Here is a 26,903-nt window from a genome sequence, read left to right as displayed (position 1 = left end):
ATTCCTCGCAGAGGACTAAGCTCAGCTCCAGGGCTGCCAAGAGGGGGTGCAAGGGCAGTGTGGGGTGAGCAGTGGGCTTAAGCCCTGAGGGGTACTTCCTCCTCTGGTGTGGCGTGGAGATTCCCCACAGTCAGGAGGTGGCTCCCAGGACTGCAGCTCTCTGACTCTAGCCCTTGGCCATGGAATGGACTCCCTCCCACCTATCCCTGTCTGACAGCCTCCTGGATTCAGAGTGGCCCTTCCCAGGGACCCAGGCCTCACCTGCATTAAGGTGCGCAGTGATTCCACATATGACTGCTCCGTATCCAGCAGGGTCATGGTCACGTGCTTCCGCATGTCCTGTGGAGACAGGGGCAGAGCATGAGCCATGCCTCGCCTTCCCTCAGACCCCCTCACCTGCCTGCAGTTGCCTGGAGCCCAGAGAAGCCATCTGCATCCTCTCCCTGGACTTCCAAGGCTCATGGCTAGCTGTTCCCCCAAAGCAGCTGTACCTCCTCCGCCGGGCCTTGCTCAGGGGCGCCCCCTGATGGAATGCCTGCCCCCTGTATCTCCAACGCATCCCTCCTCTCATCTCCCCGCCCCCATAGATCACACAGCAGTGGGCAGATCTAAAATCTCCTTGAATCTAAAAAAGTCTTGCCTTCCCCCACCCAAGATTTAGTTTACTTAATTGAAAGAGTAACACAGAGACAGGGAGAGACAGAAAGACCATCTCCTGATTCACTCCTCAGATGCCACAACAGTCAGGAGCCAGGAACTCCACCTGGACTTCCTTGGGTCATCTTCTGCTGCTTTCCCAGGCCACTAGCAGGGAGCTGGATCAGAAGTAGTTTAGCCAGGACACAAACTAGCACCCATATGGGATGCTGGCACGGCAGGCAGTGGTTTAACTTGCTGTACCACAACGCCAGCAGAAAGGACTCTTTTCTAAAAATTCATAAACTCTTACATTTGCTCAGGAAGATGTCCCCAGGCCACCGCACAATGTAGCCACCCATTCTGAACACCCTGCTTTTTGGGCGCTATGGGCAATGTCTCACCTGGCTGGCCTTCCCTTGGCCCTGAGTGCAGACCCCGTCACCCTGACTCACAAACCACTGCACCCAGGGTGACGGACTTGGTGCCAAAGGTCACACAGCTGGGCGGTGTCAGGCAAGGCCAGATCCCAACTCCCTCATTCAAAATGACAGCTGAGCACCAGGCATTCTGTGTTACATAACACCCCCCTCCCAGCACCTGTGAGGCAGGTGTTATGGTTCTCCCCATTTGAAGGATGGGGCAAAGCAGACACAGGCTGTGTCGCCCCAGCCTGAGGAGCTGACCATCTGAATTCAGGAGTCCCCAAGGGGCGCCCTGTCTCTGCACCCCCACCCCGGGGGAACAGGTACTCAGCTGGTGATGCTGCCGGTGCTCAGCCCCCTGGCCCCAGCGTATCCACTGCCCTCTCCCTGGTCCCTGGGCATCCAGTTTACTTCTCTTCCAGGAAGTCCTCCCAGATGGCTGGAGACCCAGCAGCTTCCCTCCCTCCTCACCACTGCCCCTAAGTCCCTGGAGTGCCTGGGAAGGCACAGTCCCTGGGTATGTATGTGGACGGAGGACTGTCCCCCCACCTCTGAGCTTTGTGTGGGCTCTGCCTCAGGCTCCAGCCCCACTGGTTAGAAAGACACTCCAGGCACATGGCAACACTGGAACGGGAGTCCCTTTTGTGACATCCCTCTACTCCCTGTCCCTGGGGACTGGACAACTTCCAATGGGGCTGCCTGATCACTTCTGTGCCCATGCTTCTGCCTGGTGGACCAGAGCTCCAGGCCCACGTGGCCTGCCTGAGCCAGCCACTGCTCACCTCTCTGACCCAGGGACGTGGGGTCAGACCTGTCCCCCATGTCCCACAATAGGCACACTCAGCAGAGGGCTACCACGGTCAGCGACAGGGGTTGGGGAGGTGGTAAACCCACCTTTGCCAAGCCTGAGCTCTAGGTACCTCCAGCCCATCTGCCCCCAGTGCTCCCAAGGCCTTCACAAGATCAGAGACTGCCCGTGGGCAGGCGGAGGTGCAACCAGGGTGCAGCGCAGGCCAGAGACCCTGGGAGAGCACAGCGCGCCAGAAGGCACTCCCAGGAAAGGCCCGGAAGCCCGTTCCTGCCTCCATCTGCTCTGGGGACATCCCAGCACCTCCCAGACACGGTCTCCTTGCAGCCTCCCAATCTCATCTCTGTAACACAGGCACCGTCCCCTGTGGTGGCAAGACTGGGGCCAGCAGCAGGGTCTCTGTAGCCACCTCACACTGAGCCCAGGCCATAGGGCTCCCAGCTCTGCCCTCCTGGAGTATGCTCCCCGTGGCAAGCTCCTCCTTCCTCTCTCTGCAGTGGACTGAATGACTCCCGGCCCTCAGCACTGTGACAACAAGGCAGCAGGGAGCACCCAGCAGGGCCTCCATGTGCATTCCCACAGGGAACCCCAGCCAGGCCTGGCTCTTGGGTACCCCTTTTGGTACCCTCCCCTGCCCATGCCCCTGGGCTGTCCTGGCCCCTCACAGGAAGCCACAATGAGGCCTCCTGAGCAGCTGGGCTGCCCGGCTGGCGCTGGGCCTGGGAGGGCCCAGGCAGCAGCAGGGCTGACGCTGCAAGGCCAGTCCTCCCCAGCCACCTCCTCCCTGCTGCAGGCACAGGGGGCTGCCACTCATCTGTCAGGTGAAGGCACAAGCCAAGGCCAGCTCCCAGCCACTGCATCCAGCACCCCTCCGCACGTGCCCAGACACGGGCAGGGGTGGTGTCTGTGGGGGTGGGGTGGGGCTGCCGCAGCTGTCAAGCAGAACAGCAGGCCCACCTGTTCCAGGGAGGATGACTGCGCAGGCCCAGCCTCTCCCAGCCCCACTCGCCCCTCAGCAGCCTCCTGTTTCCAGCCCTTCACTGTGGGAAAGGCCCCACAGCAGGAAGACCTGAGAATGACTCGTGCCTGTAATGGCTGGGGCATGGCAACCCCACATTCAGACTCTGGTGTGTACAACAGGAAGACAGGGGTCACAGGCACAGGGACAAAAACTGCAGCCAAGTCACCTTGATGGGGGCCCTGGAGGCCAGACCTGAGGTGACAGAGGCACACAGCACAACATAACATGAGGAGGAACACAGGACAAAGCCTTCTGGGCCAGCCAGGCCCACGGAGGCACAGCCAGCCCCAGGAGTCTCCTTGCATGGGGATGCACAAACCAGGAATGCGGGGCGCCGAGGAGCAGCAGGTGCAGCTGCAGGGAGCAGCACACCCGACTCCAGGCACGGGGGGGGGGGGGGGGGGGGAGGCCGGAAACCTTTGGGAGTCCCCTAGGCAACAGCCCCTGCTTCCATGCTGATCCATTTCACTAGCCAGGCCACTTTCTCTTGGTCCCCCTGGGTCCCTCGCAGGTTGGAGCCCCAGGTATGCGCCTCCAGACAGCTGGGGTGACTGACTCCAGTTCCTGGCCTTGGGCCCACCACCTGCCCAAGCCTCCCTTCATTTTCCCGGTTTGGCTGAGACCCAGGCCTGGCTCCTAGCTGACCAGCCCCCTCCCCGTACCTGGGCCTCTCCAGGCTCCTCGGCGTCAGCGCCGCCAACGCCGCCCCCGGCGGACTCCCCGGAGGCGGCGGCTGGGCCCAGATCGCGCATGTCTTCCAGCGCGATGGTGAACTGGGCCAGGGTCTTCACCATCTGTAGCATGCGGCCGGCGCGGCGGCGGCGGCTGTCGGCACGGGGTGGAAGGGCCCCCTGCTACCCTGGTTCCCCCACGGGATCGGCTCGGCCACGGCGACGGCGGCGTCAGCTCCAGCGCGGATCGGAGCGCGGCAGCCCGGCGGGCGGTGGCGCTGTTGCCTCCTCCGCGCAGGGAGTGCGCCCGCCCGGCCAGCCCTGCGCGCGCCGCGCCGCTGTGGTGGGAGGGGGTCTCCGCCCTCGGCGCGTCCCCGCCCAGCACGTCCTGGGCCGGTGGGGCTTCTCACCCGCTGCCGCGACTTCCGCGCCTCGGGGTCTGCTCACTGGCCATTCCCCTAGTCCCAGGACGCAAAGGCAGGGAGCCGCAGCGGCGACAACACGCGCATCCCACCGGTACCCAGCGCGGGCACACGAGCTCAGGATCAACCCTGCAGCTATGGCCACGGGGGCCCACACGGGGGCACGCGCACTCCTGCACAAAAGAGGCCCCGTGTGCGTGGAAACCAACGCGGGATAGGGCCAAGTGCGTCCACATCACCATACAATAGTCCCCAAGACCCTGACCCATCGCTTCTCTCAGTGCTTCAGTGGTCACACGACTGTGGGCGGGCCCACTCAGGCCTCCTACTGGCAACCCCAAGCACTTGGGGGTGTTGGACATAGGTTACCAAAAGGGCCCACCTTGGCCTGTGTCAGTCCTTGAAACAGTCCTCTATGGGAGAGAGGGGCTGGAGCACCCAGATGCCAGCAATAGCAGCAGGTGCCCAGGCTGTGCAAGCAGGATGCCCCAAGAGATGGCAGAACCCTTTCCCATCTCTACTCATCAGCCTGGGGTGAGAGGTGGGTGTCAAACTGTCTCCCACACTCAGGAGCCCCCAGCTGACTCCTCCCTCTGCCGGTTCCTCCCTGTTTCCTGCAGGGTGTGGAGCGGGGAGCTTCCCTTGGCAAGGACACAAGCCAGGCCCATCTGCCCAGCCCCTCCAGCCACTTGTGCTCTAACTTCTACAAACAGAAGGGGCTCTATCCTGCCTCAGGGACCCTGATCTCCTTCACCTCTCCCTTCTAGAAGCCTTTACCTTTCCAGCCTTCCTTGCAAATACCTCTGACCCGCACCTTTTCCCTACCTTAACCCAGTGCTGCAGTTTGAAACTACACACTTAGGCAATGACTGAGAGGATGCCACCACCTCCCCCAGATTCTAAGCTACACCAGGGCAGTGCCCAAGTCCCTCGTGGGAGGCAGCGTGGAGGCAGGCCCCTGACGTTGCCCTGCCTACTCCCCACTTGCCAGCTTTCCCCAAGTGAAAGGCGAAGGGGGAGCACTGCACTCCCTGAGGTACACCAGGCCACTCCGTCCTGCTGATCTCCCGCCCCCTTTCCCAACCAGGTGAACCCACTCTCCACCCCAGGAAATGCTGCTTCTGTCCTCCTGCAGGGGGCAAGTCCATGAAACCCACTGGAGACCCCAAGATGTTCCAGCATGGAAATGGAACCACCCACAATCTCCAAGGAGTCAACCGTGAGAACTGGTGCAGAGAACCGCAGAGGCGGCTGAGGCTACTGCCCTGTGCAGTGATCACAGCATGGGCGAACGGGGCTACGCTGGCATCTCACAGATGCTCCATACCCAGGTCTGTGCTGGGTGAGCCAGCAGTCAGGAAACTGACCTGTGTCCTGGGGACCTCTCTGCTCCATTAGTTGGTTCACTCCCCAAATGGCTGTAAGCTAAGAGCCTGGGCCTCCATCTGAATCTCCCATGTGGGTGCAGGGGCCCAAGCTTTTAGGCTGTCCCCAGCTGCTTTCCCGGCGCTTTAGCAAGCTGGTTCTCCATTGCACCCTAGCTAGGCACCCATCATAAGGCTCAGCAGAGAAAAGCCACCTCTGCCTGGGAGGAAAAAGGGAGGGCTTGGGCCCAGCGGGGTGGCTCAATTGGCTAATTCTCCCCCTACAAGTACTGGGAGCCATGAGTATCCATTTGTTCCTGGGTGCTCCACTTCCCATCTAGCTTGTGGCCTGGGAAAGCCGTTAAGGATGGCTCAAAGCCTTGGGACCCTGAACCCATGTGGGAGACCCAGAAGTTCCTAGCTCACGCTTTGGACAGGCTCAGTTCTGCCCGTTGCGGCCATCTGGGGAGTGAACCAGCAGATGGAAGTTCTTTCAGTCTCTCCTCTCTGTAACACCTGCCTTTACGAAAAAGGAAAAAAAAAAAAAAAAAAAGAGGGCTTCCCAGAGGACGCATGGTTTGAAGAATATCCCGAGGCAAAGAGATCCAGCAGCGTGTGAGTGCCAGAAAGCTGAATTTTCAGAGGCCCTGGCTCCAGAAATGGGTGGGACTTGGTGCGAGATACCCTGCCTGCTTGCTGCTACTGCTTTATTAGGGTGGCTAATTAGATCCAAGCTTGTTGCCATGGCAGCCGCGGGGTTGCTGGGGGACAAAGGGAAAGGAAAGGAGGCACCAAGAGGAGGGTGCAGGCTCTGAGTCAGGGCTTCCAGGCATCGCCCCACACAGCAGGGGCACAGGGCCCTTCAGGGGATGTCAGCAGACAGGGGCAGGTGAGGCTGTGCAGGGAGGGGCAGGGGAACCAAGGGTGTTTACAGGAAAAGCAAGAGGCGGGGACAGTGCCCTGTCTCACAGGTGCACCACCCACTCAGGAAAGGCAGGCTGGAAGCCCTCGGGACCTCCCACCAGCCCCAGGAAACACTGAATAAGCCCTGCCTTCCTCAGTGTGCGGACAGCTCCCCCACCTCCAAGGGGACCTCCACGCTTGACCTCCAAGTCCACACACACAGTCCACGCTATGCACATGCTCCCACCTGTGCCTGCACCTGCACTCTTGGGGGCCAGACCAATTGAGGGGCCAAAGACAGATAAGCCTGGCAAGAGTGAATAAACGAACGGACAAAGGAACTGAACACATGGAAGGCTAACAAGAATAGGTAAGTGAAAAACATCTGTAGATGAACAGAATGGGTGACCAGTGACCAACAGGAACGATGCAAAGATCCAGGGTTCCGTGGACAGGAGCAATGCGGTGGTTACAGAAGGGTTTGCTTCTTTTCATCTACCTGCAAGGATGGCAGAGTTGATGGAGCAGTCCTCCATCCACTGGCTCACACCCCAAATGCTTGCCGAGAGCCAACACCGGGCCAGGTTGATGCCAGGGGCCAGGAACTCCATCTTAGATTCCCATATGAGTGGCAGGAGGCCAAGCGCTTGAGCCGTCGTTTGCTGCCTCCCAGGAGGCAATAACAGGAAGCTGGATTGGGGCAGGAGGGGTGCCAGGACTAGGACTGGCATTCTGATGTGGGAGGCAGGCAACCCAAGTGGAGGCCTAACCCACTGCAATGCCACAATACCTGCCTGAACTCTTCTTTTACTCATTTGTTAAGTAGTCCAAAATAAATGCTTACTCAGTACCTACTAGTTACTAAGCACCGTGCCGGCGATTTACAGATAAGAAAATAGGTATGGAGACTGGCATTGTGGTACAGCAAGTTAAGCCTTTGCCTGCAATGCTGCCATCCCATATGGGTGCCAGTTCAAGTCTGGGATTCTCCACTTTCAATCCAGCTTCTGGTTAATGCTCCTGGGAAAGCAGCAATGGATGGCCCAAGCACTTGGGTCCTGGCCATCTACATGGGAAATCCAGATGGAGTTTCAGGCTGCTGATTTGTAGCCATTTAGGGAGTGAACCAGCAGATGGAAGATCTCCTTCTGTCTCTAATTCTGCCTTTCAAATCAATCAATCTTTTTTTAAGATGTATTTTTATTGGAAAGGTAGATCAGATTTATGGAAAGAAGGAGAGACAGAGAAAGATCTTCCATCCACTGGTTTACTCCCCATATGGCTGCAATGGACAGAGCTGAGCCCATCTAAAGCCAGGAGCTTCTTCTGAGTCTCCCAAGTGGGTGCAGGGACCTAAGCGCTTAGGCCATCCTCCACTGCTTTCCTAGGTATTTAGCATGGGAAGTGGAGCAGCAGGACATGAACCAGTACCGATATGGGATACTGGTACTTGTGAGGTGAGGATTTAGCCATTGAGTCATCGTGCCAGGCTGAGTCAATCCATCTTAAAAAAGAAAAGAGTTTTGTGCCCCTACTGGGCATCCTAGTTTGTTAGGGAGATGGGAGTTCAAAGAGCCAGGCAAGGCTGCTAAGCAGCTGTGCATTGGCTTCATTCTTCTCACCCAGCACAGATCCGTGAGAGCAGCCAGGCCCCAGGGCAGCCCACCCTGACCCCCAGGAGCCATCTACTTGGCCTTTAGTAGCAGACTCAACAGCTTGTGAGGGCCACCATTGGCTTCTTCAGCATGCACAGCTGATGGGGGGCAGGGAGAGTCAGCAGGAGGTGGGGGGAAGGTCCATCTGTTTTGCAATCCAGGAAACAGGCTTGAAGAGGGCACCCGGCCGGCAAGGGTAGGGTCCCGGCTGGCAGGCTGGCTCAGGGCCCAGGCTCCTAAGCTTTAACCCTCCCCTGAAGGCAGAGCCCCTCTCCCCTCCCCTGGCCTCCCTGTGGGCCCCACTGCCTTCCTTACCTTTTTCCCAGCACAACTTGTTCCAAGACAATGACAAAACTAGATCCTCCTGCCCCAGGAAGGCTTTGGTGCTCAACAGAATTCCATGCACAGGCAATGCTGGGACAAGACCCTCCTTCCTGGGAATCCAGCCCTAGGAAACAGCCCAGGCATACACTCCTAACCCCACCAAGGTTCACGGGCATTCAGTCTGCATAGTCCCAATCTAATGGCTGCTGCGTCTTGGGTCCTCAGGTTCTCCAATTTGATGAATGTTACAAAAGAGGAACTTCTAGAGATAAAGAGTTTGCAAGCCTGCATCCCATACCCCAGTGCTTGGGGTTGAATCCTGGCTACTCCACTTCTGACCCAGCTTCCTGCTAAGGTGCACACTGGGAGCAGCGGTTATGCCACTTTCTAAGGGTGTAACCTTAGGCAAGACACCTTAGCTCCTGGTACCTGTCTCCCCACATGTTCCTGCTTGAGACCCTTCACCCTGCCTTCCCAGCACACATCCTACTCCCTACCAGCCCTCCCCTCTGCGAAAGAAGGAGCAGCTTCAGGCCCTGCAGAGTTCCCAGGCCATAGAGAGAACTGGACGGGAAGTCTCCAAGCCACAGGCCCTCTTGGGAACAGGCTCTGGCTTTGGGAATGGGCCTCATGACCTCCCAGGTAGGGGAACCCTGCCCGGGGCAGGGGAGGTTCTGTGGGTGTCTCTGCAGCAGGACTCCTTTGCATATTTGCATATGCCCTCCTGCACTGACCCCATGTGGCGGAGGACTAGGTGATGACCCATGTGCTTCTGTGGCCAAGGCACAAGTTCAGGGTTGACATCAGTGAAGTCAGCTGTGCTTCCCAGTGTGCTCTCACTGTGCAGGGCCTGTGGGGCAGCCCCCTGTTCTCTCCACCCCATGAGGTACCAGAGGAGACTCCTCCAATTCAGCTCCACAGTATTTGTCATCCCATGTGGATTGAAAAGCTGGCACTGTGGCACAGCAAGTAGCGCCACTGCCTGCCATGACGACATTGCACATTGGACATTGGCTCGGGTCCCAACTGCTCTACTTCCAATCCAGTTCCCAGTCAGTGTATGTGGGAAAACAGTAGAAGATGGCCTTTCAAACAAATATGCAGATGTAAAAGAAAAGAAAGCAAGCTGGTCCTGCCTTCTTACAGCAGGAGCAAATGGAAGGGCAGAGCAATGTTAAGACCAGCGTGCACCATAAGAGGTGACACAGCCCAGGTAGGAGGGAGGCCCTGGAGGCAGGGCTCAGGGAGGTGCAAACCACATGTGTGCATGCCTGGGTCTCCCCTGGTGCTGCCTTCTACAGTCCCCAGGCTCCCATGCTGTCTTACAGCATGCTTTCCTTTGAGATGATATCCAGGCCCCCCATCACCTTGACACTGGGCAGACCTCTGAGCGCTGTAGCCACAGAGCCAGGCAGCATCAACACTGTGTGACATACAGAGAGAGCTCATCCCATGCTCCTCCACTGTGCTTGCTCACTCCCCACGGTAGAGATCATGTATACCCCCAGACAGCCCAGTGCAGCCCAAGCCAAATGCCAACACTGGGGGCCCCTGCAGTGCAGCCATGCTCCGGCTGCAGTTCTACTAAGTCTCTGAGTGCCACAGCCTAGGCAGAGAAGCCACAGCTGCAGGAGCAATGAATGACAGAGTTGGGCCACAGGCCAGGGCTGGCCATGTGCTTACAGCAGTAATAAATCAAGGGTGTACATGGGATAGAAGAAGCCCAAATCCTGCTTTGCAGGATCCAAGGTCATTGGAACAACAACCAGGATCCCTGAGCGGTCCGCAGAAACAGAAGAACAGTAAACTTCCTTCGGAACTAGGGAGAGGAGCTTCCTCTGGTCCTTGTCTGCTTCCAACTTTGGGTCCCCACCGCCTCTCGTAATAACCATCAGGAGCGCTCCAGAAACCCCTCAAAACAAACAAACAAACAAACAAAACTAGAATAGATAGACAGAGAACAACAAGGAAAGCTTAGAAACAGACAGGAAACGGTCAGCGGGGAGGCACTTATAACTCACTGGGTGGGACACAAAGATTAGTTACTCTTCACTGGGGTATGGAAGATTTCTCTGCACACCCCTCCTAAACATGCTCACCTAAACTGTTGACATATATCCTGTTAGAATTATAGAGTTAGATCACCTGAAAAACAGCCAGGTTCAGCGAAAACATGCTTCAATGCTATAAACAGCTAAAGACTAAAATTAAAATAGGCATGAGACAGCTGAATAGCAATCTATAGCCATTTTAAGGTGTATAGAACACAGTTGAATATAAACCAAAATTGAAATGTCTATGAAGAAGTCACAGGTTGTGGTTGGGAACCTGCATTTTCCTAGTAACATATTAGTTAATCAATACCATGTCAAGTAATGTCACAATGTTGTAAATGGTTGGAAATATTATGTTGGGGCTTTTAATTGATTGGGATGATACTCTGCCGGCTCTACCTTCAGACCAGAGATGGTCTCACCAAGAAACCATTGAACTTACCAGGACAATAAGATGCTGGACTTTATGCTTGGTAAATACCTCCAATGAAAGAATGTCAAATGAATTTGAATTATGGAAATGCAACAAGGTGGAGCAATCTGCCGTGGGGGGAGGGTTTGGGGAGGGGCAGGGGGAATCCCAGTGCATAAAAAATGTATCACATAATGCAATGTAATTAATTAAAAAAAATGAAATGCAATAAAAATATGTTTAAAAAAAAAATCAAGGGTGTGATTCCTGTGCAGGCTCAGAGGGGTCCAGCTGAGACCACCCCCCCAACTCACCATCCCTTCCAGAAACTATCACCAGCAGCTGTCAGGAGGACAAGGTAGCAACTCTCACTCCCAGGCGGTTGGGTGGGGCTGACTTCACAGCAGCTGATGCTTAACTGAGTGCTGATGTCAGTCCCCACCTCAACGTCTGCCTTGTGCATTCCTGTTGGGTTTACAGATGAGTTAGCACAGATAGTGGGAAGTGCAGCACTATCCCTGAGGTCACCAAGTTGGGATGTGGCAAAGCTGGGACTGGATCCTGGGTCACTACACATCACAGGGGTCGAGTGACTTTACCAGGGTCACAGAGCCACACCTAGAGTAGCCCTAGTTGGGAGGTAGGAGAAGTTGTAAACAGGAAAGTCTCACTGTCCGCCCCCTGCCATGGTAAGAGCCACAGATGCAATGATGACGGTAGGTGCTCAATACAGATTAGACACTTTAGCCAACTTGCTTCCTGTTCTGGATTTCGTTTTCCACCTCCATAAACAAATGCAGAAGAGGAAGTACAGGTAAATTCTAAATTCCCCACTGGGTTCCCTGCTGCCAAGTGATGAAATTAAAGTCAGGGGTAGGACGGCTTGACCTTCCTCCCTGATATTAGGGACCCAAGCAGGCCCGACTTTAGTGAGGAAAACGGGGCTCCAGAAATTGCACTTCCACCACACGCCCACAGGTGGCAGCAGAGGACTGCATGGCAGAGGCAGTGGCACATGTGGTTTGAATTTAACTCCAGTGACTTTCATGTGGATTTTTTTTTCCCCTTTCTTTCTTCTCTGCTGCCACACAGCTCTCACTCCCCACCCCACCACTCCTGTTCTTTAGTTTCAAGAAGATACAGCTGGATCTTCCACCCTGGGAAGGAAAAGTTTCTTAACACCATGGATAATAGCTGGAAGCAGAGATGTGGGTACAGGAAGTGAAGACACACCCCAACAAACATCCCCAGGAGCCAGTCAACTGAGTTTTCAACCACCTTCTTGGCCCATGTCTTTCTGGGACTGTCACCCCCACATCTGAGGCCGAGGGGGCCCACTGCCAGACCTCCTTGCAACCTTACTTTAGGGGGCTACTGAGAACTGCAACTACCCATCCCTGTGTGCACATCTGCCTACCTGGTCCGTGGTCCCAGCCTTGGCTTAGAACAAGTGGACAAGGTAGGCCCCCAAGAGATACCCCCTCCCAGCTTGAAAATGGTTTCATTCAGAACCAGGCAATAGACCTTGGCCTGGGGAGTCAGCCAGGAAACCTGTGGGCCAGCACTAGCACCTGGCTTCCTTTCAGCCTCACTCTTCTTCCCTGTGAAATGGGAAGTGGGCACCTTCAGCACCATCGGCAATGTGGGAAGCAGGGCTCTGGCCCTTGAATTCTCAAGCACACAGCAAGGCTGGGGCCAGGGATCGTGGGAACGGAAGTTGTCTGGGGTCTGCCTCCAGTCCCTCCTGTCCCTCCCTCCTTCCCTCCCTCGGACCCAGGCACAAGATGTTGGGGGTGGCGGCCAGCCCCACTGGTGTCAGTGGGGGGATGGGTCGTTCTGCTCTGGGGCTGGGGCGGAAGATGACTCACTGGGCTGTGGGCCAGGCACTCTGGGGAAGGCCAGGCCAACTGGAGGCCAGAGCCCCAGGGAGTGGGCAGGCAGGGCCTGCCTGGGCTGCACGGCAATCCTGGGGGCCCTGCAAGCCCTGCGGCCCAGAGAGCTGACCTTTGCGGCTGACCAGGTGTGACCTGCCCCTCTGCCAGCGCTGGGCTCCTGGCCACTTGCCCGGGCCTTCTCAGGCCACCGCTGCCCTCCTTGCTCCTGGGCCCCATTCAGGGCCCCTCTAATTCCCGTGCCTTGCTTCTTCTAGCAAGCTGCTAGACTGCTTCTTCCTCAGTGGCTGTGCCCACTACAGGAGGAAGCAGCCCTGCCTTGGTCTAGCAGCACCTGGAACACAGGCTGGTCCACATGAGGTGTGCAGCACCTTCTGGCCACCCAGACACACGGATGCCAGGGCTGGGGGAACACAGGTGCACAGCCCATCTACAATGTCAAATCCTTCCTAGAAGGCCCCTTCACCTCCCTGCACTCTTCCCGCAGGCCAGTCCACAGTGGCCGCCATGCTCAGGGGCAGTGACCAAGCCCTGCACTCCAGCTTCCACAGCCTGTCACAGGCGTGGACCACAGTGACAGAAGTGAGTTCTGCTTCTAGCTGACCAGTGTCAGCCTGGGGAGTCACAGACCCCTCTGTGTGTGTGTGTGTGCGTGTACATACACAGAGTGCCTAAAAGATGCACAGCCAACAGCCTGAGTCAGGCCTCAGCTCCCCTCTCCAGAAGGTCCAGGGACCAGGTGGCTATCCCCACCATCCAATCCTCTTCCTTCTCTGAGCTTCTGGAGTTGCAGCCTCAAACCTCAGGTCTTAGAGTCTTCCTGTCAGGATTCTCAACAAACACTGCCTATGGTTTTGTGGGGTGTACAGGGCACCATCTCAGAGGCCCTGCCCACAATGTTGGGGGACCCCTGGGACTGGCATGCAGCTTCTGCTGGCTGAGAGGCAGCATAGCCGGAGCCGCTCCTACCACCACAGATGAGCTAGGAGCCTTTGGGCCAGCCACCAGCCTTGCTCAGCCCTAGGACAGGAACAGAACAGCCTAAAGCCAGAGCTCCCCACTGCCCAGGGTTCCTCAGGGCTGCCCACTAAGCACTTTGTAGGTATTTATTCCAACCCCCAAATGAGCCTCCTGCACAGGCCCTATCATTAGCTCATCTTATGGGCGAGGATGATGAAGCCCTTGCTGGAGTAAGGGCTTCGCGCAGACAGCAGTCCTGCCTCCAGGACACCCCAGGTGGAGAGAGACCCAGGACCACAGTGACCCACGGTGCCACAGAGAGGTCCTAGGATGCCTTCAGCCCCAGGGGCATGGTCCCAGCAGCCCAGGCTCCGGGCCCAATGTGGGCGCCCACACAGCCTTCCTCCCAACAGGAACACCAGCAGCTCTCTTGGTGTCCGAACACCACAGGGGCCCAATCACTGTGCTTAAGGCAGCTCTGAAATGCAATAGGGAATGTTCAAGTGTGATAGCAGATGAAGGGAACACACCTGTGGTACCTGGTATCATTTTAAACCAACACCAAGTGCACATACACAGAGAATTAGGGCTAGAAGGAAATATGCCAGAACAACAGTTGGCAGGGCTCTAGATGAGGGTACAGCCAGAGCCCACTCCCCACTGATAGAGACCCAGCATATGTGCCCCGGTTTCCTCATCTGCAAAACAGGGAACAGGAGGAGCATGTAGCACAGTGATGCAGATGCCACTGGGAGGCCTGGTTGAGCCCCACTATTCCACTCTCAATCCAGCTCCCTGCTAATGCAGACCCAGCAGATGACGGCCCATGGAGTTGGGTCCCTGCCATCAATGTGGCAGACCCAGATGGGCTTCTTGGTTTCTGGCTGTGGCCTGGTCCAGCCCTAGCTCTTGCGCGCATTTTGAGGAGTACAACAACAGATGGATGATCTCTGTTGTATCTCTGCCTTTCAAATAAAAATCAATCAAAAAAAATTTTTTTTAAAAATTAAAGACTAAAAAGAGCTTTATTAGAGTGCATGGAACAAAGAGAATGCTCAGTAAGTACTGGCTGTTATAAATAAGATTATGTTAATGTGTTATGAATCAGAATCCTCCCATTTTATCTGAAAGACACAGACAGAGGACTTCCATCTGCTAGTTCACCCCCAAAATGCCCACAAAACCCAGAACTGGGCCAGGCCAAAGACAGGAACTCCATCTGGGTCTCTGACGTGGGCAGCAGGGACCCAACTACTTGAATCATCACTTGCAGCCTTCAAGAGTGTGCACCAGGAAGAAACTGGATCAGAAGTGGAGCCAGACTCCTGTGATGGGCTCATTTCAAATGGCCACCACATCATCAATCAGATTCTTAGAGAATCCCGGTAGGTAGGGCCATCTCAGCTGGTGACTGAATCAGCTTGATTCAGCCTCAGGCAGGTATCTCCTGGAGCCCCAGCCTGCACCGGCCCCAGGCTAAGAGCTCACCCCCTCCAGGGAGCTCCGGGTTTCCCTTTACACAAGCGGCAAGTCAGGCCGGATGTCATGCTCGGGGCACCCTGGGATGGATCTTCCTCTGCCTCCCATTCTAAAATCCTATGGTCTCAGACCCTTGTGTGGGGTGATTCCCTAGGCAAGCAGCTAGAGAGGCCCTCTGATGGCTCTCCAGCTTGCCTTGGCCACTCCCACTTTTGCTGGGACAGATAGCAGAGCAGTTGTGGGCAGCTCTCCCTGCCTTTTGAATTTTCTCCTTTGGAAAACAAATGAGAAACCAGCTGGGGCTGACCTCCTCCCCCTCTCCACCCCCACACCGCCAGCCTCCCCACCTCCCTGGAGGGAGGCCTGGTGGAGAACCTCGGGGGAGGGGCCCAGGGAGCTGGCTGTTGCCATGACAACAGCAGCCCTGGAATTTGACCACTGGGGCCTAGAAGTGGGGGTGGGGAGTTGGTACAGACCATGCTGGGGATATTGGGGGCAGGAAGGAGGGTCCTGAGGCACAGGAAAGCCGAGAACAGGGTCAGGGGTCCAGAGTCCTTTTTTTTTTTTTAAAGATTTTATTATTATTGGAAAGCCGGATATACAGAGAGGAGGAGAGACAGAGAGGAAGATCTTCCATCCGATGATTCACTCCCCAAGCGGCTGCAACGGCTGGAGCTGAGCCAATCTGAAGCCAGGAGCCTCTTCTGGGTCTCCCACGCAGGTGCAGGGTCCCAAAGCTTTGGGCCGTCCTCGACTGCTTTCCCAGGCCACAAGCAGGGAGCTGGATGGGAAGTGGAGCTGCCGGGATTAGAACCGGCTCCCATATGGGATCCTGGGGCTTTCATGGCAAGGACTTTAGCCGCTAGGCCACGCCGCCGGGCCCCAGAGTCCTTTTCATGGCCTCAATGTCCTCATCTACAAATGAGAAAGAGGCCTGGGCCTAGGAACAATTCTATCTCCAATCTTAATAGGGACTTGGGCAAGGGCTGCGAATGAGAGGCAGTTGCAGCAGGGCCGGCTGTCCCCTCCGCCACTCCACTCCCCAGGATAACAGGCACCTCAAGGGACATGAATGCCCAGGCAGCCACATGGCTAGTCCATGGCAATGCGACCACTGGACCTGGGGTGAGTGGTCTGTCTGCAAGGGAGGGTATGGGGGTGTGCCTGCCCTACAGTGAACAGAAAAGAATTTCCAAGTACAGCTCTGGTGGGCCAGACAGAGCTAGTAGACCCCTGAGCCCGTCCCAGTGACTCCTGCGGTTCTTGGGTCCAGGATACCGCAGAGGTCCTTCCCCATGCCTGTGTGCCAGGCCAGGCTCTAATACGTTTCTAAACAGGTGCCTGCCCTACTCCGCCCCCTGCTGCCCACTCCAGCAATGCAGTAACTCTGCTGCTAGCCCTTCATCTGCTTGGGCCAAGGGTGAGTGGGCATTAGAATCGCGGCCACCTCTAGGGCAGCCCTGTCTGGCAGGTCACCTCTTCCCTCATGGTCACACCTAGGAGCAGGATGATGTCCAGGACTCCTTCCAGCTGTGCAATTCTAGGTCTAGAGAGGGGACAGAACTTGTCCAAAGTCACACAACACAGAGGAGGAATCAGAAGGCTGTGCCACTGGCCTTCCCACCCCATCAGATTCAAATGCCCACTAAGTTCAGGTGCCAGCCCAGCCCCTGCTCATCCTCATCTTCATGCCTCTGCCACCGACCATTGCAGCCATAGCCTGGCTCACCATAACTACCTTCACCTACCCCAGAAAGATAACCCAGGCGGGACCAAGTCACTCTTCAGCTTCAAACACCAGCCATCTGGAGGGGGTGGCGGGGTGGGGAGAAGCGGGAAACCAGAGTTGGAGCCATAACTCACATAGCACACCCGGATAAATTCCAGATAGATCAAAGATTCCAATGTAAACCCAAACAAGAAAACATAAGATCCCAATGGAAAACATGAGACAGCTGCTTTATAACCCTGGAGTGGGAAAGGCCTTTGAAACTATGATTCTAAATCCAGAAGCCATAAAATAAAAAGCTTGATAGATTAGACCACATAAAAATAAAACTTTCTGCAAGGCAAAAATACACCATAAACAAAGTCAAGAGTCAAGTGACAAATCAGGGAAGAAATATTTGTGACTCATAAGGCACAGAACCACCCTCCCTAGCACTTCCAGGGCTCCTAGAAGCGGCTGCATCCAAGGCCCACAGCCCCACGCAAGAGTGGAGCCCCACGAGCTGGCCCCAGCAGTGGGGATCCCAGACCCTTGCAGAGCCAGGGCAAGAACTCACCCATCCTTTTACAAAGCGCAAGCAAAAACACGCCTGAGTGGCTTGTTTCACCTATCAGACTGGGAAAACAGGCACAGGTCAGAGCTGGGGACACCCTTGGGGACACAAGCCTTTCACAGGCCACCAGCGGCAGACACCTGCTGAGTGCACTAAGGTGATGACCGTGTACGCACCAGGCACCTTCAAAAAGTTCACAGAAATGCACAATTAAAAGTATGCATGCATTTTGAGGGTGTTTTGGCATCAAGATAAACATATCTTTTAGGTCTCTTTTCTGTAAATTCCCCCTCCCCCGCAAGATGTATTTATTTTTATTAATTTGAAACACAGGACAGAGAAAGATCTTCCATCTGCTGGTTAATTCCTCAAATGCCCACAACAGCCAGGGCTGGGTCAGGCTGAAGCCAGAAGACTGAACTCCATCTGGGACTCCTAGGTGGGTGGCAGGAATTCCAGGACAAGGCCATCACACCCATTGCCTCCCAGGGTGTACATTAGCAGGAACCTGGATTAGAAGTAGGGCAGGGGGGCCTGGTGTGATGGCTTAGCAGCTAAACTCTTGCCTTTCAAGCACTGGGATCCCATATATCTGCCGCTTCATGCCTTGGCTGCTGCACTTCCTCCTCTAGCTCCCTGCTTGTACCCTGGGAAAGCAGTAGAGGATAGCCCAAAGCCTTGGGACCCTGCACCTATATGGGAGACCCGATAGAAGCTTCTGGCTCCTGGCTTTGGATCTGCTTGGCGCCAGCTGTTGCAGCCAATTGGGGAGTGAACCAGTGGATGGAAAATCTTTTTGTTTTTCCTTCTCTCTGTAAATCCATCTTTCAATAAAAATAAATAGATTTTTTTTAAAAGAAGGGGGGACTGACATCATGGTATATTAGGGTAGTGCCAGGATCCCATGTGGACACTAGTTCAAACCTTGGCTGTTCCACTTTCAATCTTGCTCTGTGTGAATGGCCTGAGAAAGCAGCAGAGAATGGCCCTGGTCCTTGGGTTTCTCCACCCATGTGGGAGATCCAGAAGGGATTGCAGGCTCCTTCTCTCTGTTACTTTGTCTTTCAAATAAGCCAAACAAAAATCAATAAATCTTAATTGGATATTTCACCAAATGTCTTAACTGCCGTACATCAATGCCTACCCGATTTTTCCATGAACTTGTAAAATACCCTTGCATACCTATCATCCCAGCATTCCAGTCCTAAATGACCTCTGAACAAGCTGCAGGACTGTTTGTAACAGCAAAAGACCAAAAATAACTTAAACAGCCTTTATTGAGGGCCAACACTGTAGCATAGCCAGTTAGGTCACTGCCTGCAGTGCTACCATGCCACGTGGACACCAGTTCCAGTTTCAGTTGCTCCATTTCTGATCCACTTCCCTGCTAACGCACTCAGGAGAGCTATGGAAGATAGCCCAAGTGCTTGGGATCCCTGCACCCACGTGGGAGACCTGGAACAAACTCCTGGCTTCATCCTGGCCCAGCCCTGGCTATCATGGCCATTGGACAGTGAGTCAGCAGACGGAAGCTCCTCCCCCACCCGCCACCCCTACCCCACTATAGCTCTTTTCTCTGAGTCTTTCAAATAGAATAAATCTTCAAAACAAAAACAAAGGCGGTTTTACCCACTATGCCACAACACAGGCCCAGTGTGTGTTTCTGTACAGGCTGGCCATCACATGATGAAACACCATCTAACACAAAACACAGCGTGGCTGTGATCCGGCCCTCCCAAGGTGAGATCAGCGAACAGCTGAGCGTGTGGAGGGTGCTGCTGTCGGGGTACCAACTGGGGGGCGGACAGCACCCTCACTGGCATTCAGAGAAGGAGTTAGTAAACATCAGTAGCTGGGTGCCCCCCGGGGCCAGGACAGGCAAGAAGGAACTGGTGAGAAGGAGATTCTTTATAAGATTTATTTATTTTACTTGAAAGTCAGTGTTACAGAGAACAAAACAGAAGGAGAGACCTTCCACTCCCCAGATGGCTGGCTGGCCCAAAAGCTGAGAGCCAGGAGTTTCTTCCAAGTCTCCCAGAAGGGTGCAGGGACCCAGGGACTTGGGCCATCCTCTGTTGCTTTCCCAGGCCATAAGCAGAGAGCTGGATCAGAAGTGGAGCACCCAGGGCACAAACTGGAGCTTTTATGGGATGCTGGCACTGCAGAGGACTGGCTTGCTATGCCACCATGCCTGCCCCTTCCTTTCTTTTTGGTTTCCCTTAACCACATATGTGAATGTATGTGACTTTACCTAATCATAACATTAGGTATACTGGTGGGTTTTTTTCAACTATCTGCCTCTCTGCCCACTGTGGCTTCAGGTCTTCACTTGGTACAGTCTTTGTGTCTTCCCTCCTGCCTGACTCCTGGGTCAGGACCCTCTGCTGTCCTGGATGCTCTCCTGTGCTCCTGGCTCACAAACAAAAACCACACCCCAAAGCGGCTCCCAGTGACCACAGAACCACCAGGCAGGTGGGGGAGCTGCCCTGGCACCCTCAGTTTGGAGCTCCCATCTGCTTCCTCCCTGTGGTTCCCCTTGGGGTCCCCCAGGACGGCCCGTATCCAGGTGCTGCTCCTGCGGGAAGCTCTCTGGGCCTCCTGTGCATTCAGAGAGGGGCTGGGCACATCAGCCCTTTGCTTCTTTCTTGTTTCAAATTACTTACTGAGAGGCAGAGATAGAGTGAGCAGGAGAGACAGAACCAATTGGTTCACTCCCCAATTGCAAAGTCCAGGGCAGAGCCAGACTGAAGCTAGGAGTCAGAAGGCTCCTCCAAGCTACAGGAACCCAAGGATTTGGGCCAACTCTCCCTGCTTTCCCAGGCTTATTGGGAGGGAGCTTGATTAGAAGTGGAGCAGCTGGGAATCGAACTGGTGCTGATACGGGATGCCAGCACCACAGGCATCTGTTACGCCATAGCTCCTCATACCAGCCTTTTCCACAGGGAATGGTCCAATGTCTCCCTGCCAGGTCCAGCTTCTGCCACCCTCACCCCCCACCAGGTTAAGCAATCTCTGGGCAGGCCTTTGAAATGAGTTCCTGGCCTGGTAGGAGGCCCTGGAGACAGCACCCCGGCCCTCTCAGGCGCCATCACAGATCATGGACTGGCTGATCCAGGGTCGGTAAGCAGCAACTTTAAGAGTGGGACCTCTTTATCATCATCATCATCATTATTATTTTTATTTTGTTGGAAAGGCAGAGAACAGCCAGAGATCTTCCATTATTGGCTCACTTTCCAAATGCCTGCCACAGCCCAAGCTGGACCAGGCCAAAGCCAGGAGCCAGAAATTCCATTTCTGACGGGGCGGTAGGGACTCAAGTACTGAAGCCATCCTCTGCACTCCCAGGGAGCACACGAACAGGAAGCTGGAATGGGAGCATATCCGGGGCTCAAACCCAGGCACTAAAGTGTGGGCTGCAGTGTCACAAACAGTGTCGTGGCTACAAGTGTCCAGCCCCAGGATGGGATTGTTGCCAGTGAAAATCCAGCAGACCTGGATCACGGCTGGTCTCCCCACTCTGCATGGCCCCTTGGCTGTCCTGGGAGGCATCCAGAGCTTTCCTCTGGGATTTCAGCTCATCACCCTAAAGTGACTCCAGTAACCCCATCCACTTCTTTCCACCCTCACCTAGGCCAGGCCACTACACTCCCTCCCCTTCCAAGCGTTAATCTCTGCCAGGTGCACCCTCCCCTATTTCAATGCTCAGCTATTTCCTGTTCAAGTCACGTTTTGGTGACCTAAACCGTGGGAGTCCAGGCAGCAAGGCAGCCCAAGCAGGCTGGTGCCTGAAGTGGGAACTTCCTGGGCCTCGGGACCCTGGATTTCTCCTGCAAACGTTGTTAGGGAAGTCTTCCTGACTAACAGAAACCACCTTATTCCGAGAACCAGACAGAAAATGTGCCAGCCCCTACACCGAGTCAGCAGGACTGAGCTGGGCCAGGACCGGGAAACATTGCGGGAGCATGGCCAGCCCCTCGTCCCTCTGAAGGCCTGGACTTGTCAGGTGGCAGCAGCGGGCAGAAAGGATCTTGCCAGTGTTTTCACGGGATGTGTGTTGTCTGTCCTGGCCCAACTCCAGGGACCCAGGTGGGCCTGCATGCTCACTATGGTAGAGTGTGGGGCTTGCCTAGCCTGGCTCCCTTTCCACACGTGTCCCTACCCCCTGCCCCCTGAGTTTTGCCTGCACAGGGAGCCTCCCTGGTGAACTCCTGAGCCTGTAGGAGCCCGCTGAGAGAGACGAAACCATCATCAGGGTTTCCTCTGGAGTGCTGGGAGCTTGGGAGCTCGTGCCTTGAGTGGGTGAAGTGGGGCAGGGCAGGGGTGTAGACACTCCCTACCTTCACTTAAATCAGGGAGGCTGGCCTGTTTTGTGGTTGTGTGGGACTCCCCCACTGGTTTTTTAACAGTGTGGTAATTATTGTCCTAGGTCAAATCTAGACATCTAGGCCTGGCCTTCGAGACTCCCCAGGGCCCTCTCAGCTTTTCCAGAACCAGAGAACTTCTTGGGACCCCAGGCACCCAGGCCTCTCCATCACAGGCCTCGACCCTGCAGTTCTCTCTGTCTGGGGTTGGGGAGGGCAGTCCACTTCTGCTTGTGGAGGCCTCACCAGTCGGTCCAGCTTCCAGCCACAGCCTGAGGGAGCCTGCCTTGCCCTCCCAGTCTCCAAGGTCTCCTCTGAACCCTGGCCCAGATGAGCTCCCTGGGGGCAAGAATCCCTTCTCCCTCATTTTTGTAGCCCTCATGTTAAGCTGGCATTTACAAACCCAAGCAAATAAGTTCAGCCTAGCAGTTGGGACACCTGTTGTCCACATGCAAGTATCATGGTTCGATTCTCGGCCCTGCTCTCAATTTTAGCTTTTTACTAATACGAACCCTGGAAGGCAGAGGTGATGGAGCAAGTAGTTCGCTTCCTGCAACCCACCCTTGAGACCCCGACTGCATTCCTGGCAAGCAGGGAATGAACAGGAGATGGGAGCTCTCTTGTTCCTCCATGCCTCTCAAATATATAAATAAGCAAAAACCTTAAAATAACAAAGTTACTCTCGGTTCCCAGAGCTTACTTCAGAGTTCACAATCCAGGGCAAATAGAAGGGCTAGGAGCAGGCTATGCAGTCAGCTCTGAGCTACTCCACCAAGCACCGCGGTTCTCAATCATACCACTGGAGCTTTTCTCCCGGGGCTCCCTGGCTTGGGACCTTCACTTAGCTCACCTGCTTCTGTCACTGCCCAGTCCAGCCCAGCTCCCAGCCAAGTGCTCAGATGGTATCCATGCTGAGGCAGGCTGTTCTGCTCCTCTTGCCTGCTGGGCGAGGCTTACTCACATTACCATACCATTGGCAGCTGGCTGCGGCTAACAGAAGCTAGAAGGCAAAGGCCTAAGTGGTTCTTAGGGGCTCCTCATACCTGGCCCCCACACAGGCATCTTTGTGGGCACAGAAAAGCCCCAGGGATTGAAACGTGTGCACATGTGCATACCTATCCACTACGCACCCCTGGATCTGCCGTGCTGGCATGAGTGGGGGAGTCCACTTGTCAATTCACTCCCCCCTCCACTCTGCAATCCCAGCCTGAGTACAGATCCCTATCCTGGATCTTTCTTCTCCAGTACCTGCACAGACAGAGGGGGCCATGGTACCACCTGGGGCCTAAGAGTTAAACTTGGGGGCCAGAGCTCAGGGCCCTGAAGGAGACAGGGCAGGAGGCCAGGGCTGGGGGAGTCAGCCTGGGACAGCTGCGGGTCTGGGCCTCTCTGGGCTCTTTGTCCAAATATGGAAGGTTTTTTTGTCTCCATTTGAGTCACGCCGGCCATGGCCCAAGAGATCTGCTTTCCAGATACTGCCGGCAGGACTGCGCCAGCAATGCCTGGCCTACCCCCTCCCTGCTTTCCGGGCCCACTCATGTCAGCACCTTCCAAAGCCCCAGGATCGGGAAGCCAGCACCTGCCTGGCCACTCTCCAGCTGCCCAGCTCCCAGGCAGGAAATATTCTTTCCTCCTCCTGCCTGTCACAACCTCTCGTTCCCTGGGGTGGGCAACCCCCAAAAATGCAAATCAAACAAGCTCACCAAATAACTGAGCAATTACTGCCTAATGGGTCCTTGGGCTACAACCACAGATGAATGCCATGGGATCACCATGTCCCCATAACAAAACCCACCACTCCTCCTGTGCCCACCTTGGCGATGGCACCAACACCCACCCAGGCAGTTCTGAAAGCCAGGGGCCAGGGGCCAGGCGCCTCCTGGCACAGCTGACTAAGCTGCTGCATCCCAGCTCAAAGCACTGGTTCAAGTCCCAGCTGTTCCACTTCTGAGCAGTGTATTCATGTAACCTGGGAAAGCAGTAGAAGATGGTCCCTAGTGCTTGGGCCCCTGAACCTTCTGAGAGATTCAGATGGAGTCCCAGATCCCTGGCTTTAGCCCAGATCAGACCTGGCTGCTGCAGTCATTTGGGGAGTGAGCCAGTGTGTGGAAGATCTCCCTCTTTCTCTCTGTATCACTCTCCCCTTCCAATAAATAAATCTCAACAAACAATGCCAGGAGCCTGAGCCTCAACGCCTGCTCTGCCTCCTACTGGGCCAAGCTACTTCACAGAGCTGTGCTTCAGGCTGCTCACCCGTAGGGTGGCGACAGTCCCTTTTGTCCCTTCCCATGGGGCTGTGGAGAGTTACCACTGTTGGGGGGGGGAGCTCAGATCAGTGCTGGCCCCCAGGAGCAGCTCTGCTGGCTCTGCTCCCCTGACACTCCACCCTCCCGCCGAGCCACGCCCAATCAGGCCCTGCATCTCTTCCAGAGACCACCCTCCCCTGTCACCAGCATCCTCACCCCTCCCCTCCATCCCTCCTGGCCTTGGAGCAAAGCTGCCAGGATTGATTACCACTCACTCCTTCTGGGCCCGGGGGGCGGGGTGGTCCCCAGCTCACCCTCTCTGGGCCTGTGTCTGGCTCCTCACCTCTCCTCTAGTGGGCACTGAAGACATTACCCTACAGCCACCTGCCAGTGTCCACTAGTCCCAGTCCCCAGGACACAGGCAACAAAGGGCAGGAGCGGGAGGGAGGGTTCTGTGAGCAACACCCAGGTTGCCTCCTGCCCCCCATTATTTATTTCAGCAATGTGGTCTGAGTCTCCACCATGTAGCCTGTGTGTGCTGGGAACGGGAGAACTCGACAGGGAAACACCCAGTTAGAGCGGGGCACTGGGTCGCAAAGTTGGGGGTGGGCTCCCATGCTCAGCTCCACAGGGTGGTGTTTCAGCGGTCTGCTCCCCCCCTAATGGGGAGGAGCTACAGCAGCTGTGGGTCCCACAGCTGGGTAGTTGTTAACTCCAGGGCTGGGAATTAGGACCTGATCAGGGGGTGGGGCATGGATGGTGGCAGGGTGGGACACACCTTCCTAATCAGGGGCCCTGTCTGGCTCTGCCCAGGGAGGCAGGGAGACACATGCGTGTCTGCAAGAAGCCAGCAGCATAAGCGCGGCCCAGGTGTGTGGGGAGCAGGGTGGTGGCCCAGTGGCTGGTGGGGGAGGGGGACAGAAGGACTGGGGTAGTGGGTGTGTGGGTAAAGGAGGCACCCCCAGGGAGAGAAAAGCCTGGAGGGAGGGAGAAGTTGCAGATCCCCTGGAGTGGGGCAGATGAGGCCTCCCTGCCCAGGTGAAGAAATGGAGGGGCCAGGAGCAGTGCCTTGCTCCATCCTTCTTTCCCTCCTCCTCCTCCTCCTCCTCCAGCTTTGGGGCCAGGCCCAGGACTATTTTTAGCTGGGGCTGAATTTAGCTGTTCCCTCGGAAATTCCTCACCCGCCCCAGGCTACGCCCCCGCTGGCCTTGGGGAGAAAGAAGCCTACAAGTGGCTGGTCCACTGGTTGCTGGTCAGGCGGGGTTGGGGGACCTGGGAGCTGCAGTGGTCCCTCACAGCAGAGCCCTAGCATGTGCTGGGAAAGCAGAGGCCCAGGCTTGAGCTCCTCCACTCCCTAGACCCCCTGACCCCCTCTTCTAGGAAGGCCTCCGGGGCCCCAGGGTTCAAAACAGCTCTGGTCTCAGGGGCTGTGGCACAAGTACAGCACCAGTGCTGTTAACACGGCTGCTGGCCTGACCACGTGCCAGTCCTTCTACTCCCACCCCCTGGGGGTCTGCACATTCTAGGGCTTTCTACCCCATTTCTACAGCCAGGGAAAAATAAGGCAGAATGACCTGTCCACCCCCACATGCTACCCACGCCAAGTTTCTCTGCAGATGGCAGCTCTGCCACTCATGGTGGCAACCTCCACCCCTTTACAAGGCAGGGTACCTGGGCTGGGGCAGGGGGACTGAAGCTGGATCCCCGGCACACTGGACATGGAGCCCCCTTCCCCTTTCAGAGTGTACAGGAAAGCTGTGCCCTGAAGCAGGGGGTACTTCATCCCCCATACCCGTCCCACCACCACCGTCTCTGAATTGAGTAAGGGCGGTGGCTGTACCCACCCCTGCTCAGGACTCCCAGAATCTAAATCCAAACCCTCAAACTTCACCTCCACACGCTCTCTGGGTCAGTCTTTCTCCTGCTATGGCTCCTCATGTCCCTCCTCCCTGGAGTGCCGTCATCACTCCCCAAACAGAGGACACTGCCTGCCAGGGAGGCAGCACTGCTCCTGCTCAGCCCCCCTAACCCTGCATGGCCTCATGTGGGCTCTCCAACCTGGATCCTGCACACACCAGGGCTCCCCCCTTGGCTGAGACCTCTCCCTGTCCCTCCCGTCCTCTTAGCCTCAGACACATGCCCTGGAACACCGGCAAACCACACTACCTCCTCTGTCAACCCAAGGTGGGGATGGTGCATAGGGGAGATTTCCGAGTGTGGCCATGGGCTAGACCCCTTCCCTGCCTGTGCCCTGGTTTCCCCATATACATAATGTGGGGATGGGGGATACTGCTATCTAACAGTCTTTCCAGGTGGACCTTTATCCTGGCCTTGCTCCTCATCCTTCTGCCTCTGGCTGGCAGAGCAGCTGGACATCACACTGCCCAGGAGACAGGGCAGCACAGCCGGAAAGCAGAAACTTCAGCCTCGGTAACAAGGCAGCCAAGAGAGACAGCCAGCCAGCTTTGGGGGCAGGAGGGGAGGGTGTCGGGGAGGAGGGTCTCTCTCCATCCTCTCAGCCTCTCGCTTCCACATCTGCTCCTTAACCTCCAGTGCCCTGGCCTGGGAAAGGGCTGGCTGCCTATCCCGGGGGGTAAGAAGTGGGGGTCTCAGCAGTCCCAGGAGGCCTGGCTGTGGGGCTGGCTGACGGGAGCAGGGCTTGCTCACCCTTGGGAACCAATAAACAGGAAACAGACGCTAACCTTGCACTTGCTTCTTGTCCCCCCTCCCACTGTCCTCCCACTGGTGCAGGACCTGCCTCACTCCTCCCAGATCCCAGAAACCTCAGGACTGCAGGACGCCTGCACCAAGCAGCAACAACCTCAAAACCACAAGCAAAATCAAGATACAAAGGTCTAGGCAGGAGCAAGGAAGGTGGACACACGGCTCTCCCCACTGTCTGGCCCCTCTCCCCAATTTCCTCTTCCCTCTGGAGAGCCTCCAGTGGCCAGGACCCCACCTACCCTGTGGTCTATGGCTTTGTCCCCC

At 56.0% G+C, this 26,903-nt stretch overlaps 1 protein-coding gene across 1 annotated transcript in view; it reads right to left on the bottom strand.

Annotated features, from left to right (window-relative positions):
• Nucleotides 1–26,903, bottom strand: part of ARHGEF17 (Rho guanine nucleotide exchange factor 17) — a 56,025-nt gene that overhangs the window by 18,580 nt on the left and 10,542 nt on the right. The window contains exon 2 of the mRNA XM_004589908.2: nucleotides 262–339. Within this exon, the coding sequence (XP_004589965.2) occupies nucleotides 262–339 (78 nt within the window). The remainder of the gene's footprint in view (nucleotides 1–261; nucleotides 340–26,903) is intronic.

The sequence above is a fragment of the Ochotona princeps genome, chromosome 4, assembly GCF_030435755.1.
Source record: "Ochotona princeps isolate mOchPri1 chromosome 4, mOchPri1.hap1, whole genome shotgun sequence".
NCBI classification, from domain to species: Eukaryota; Metazoa; Chordata; class Mammalia; order Lagomorpha; family Ochotonidae; genus Ochotona; species Ochotona princeps.
This window is presented reverse-complemented; position numbering and strand designations above follow the sequence as displayed.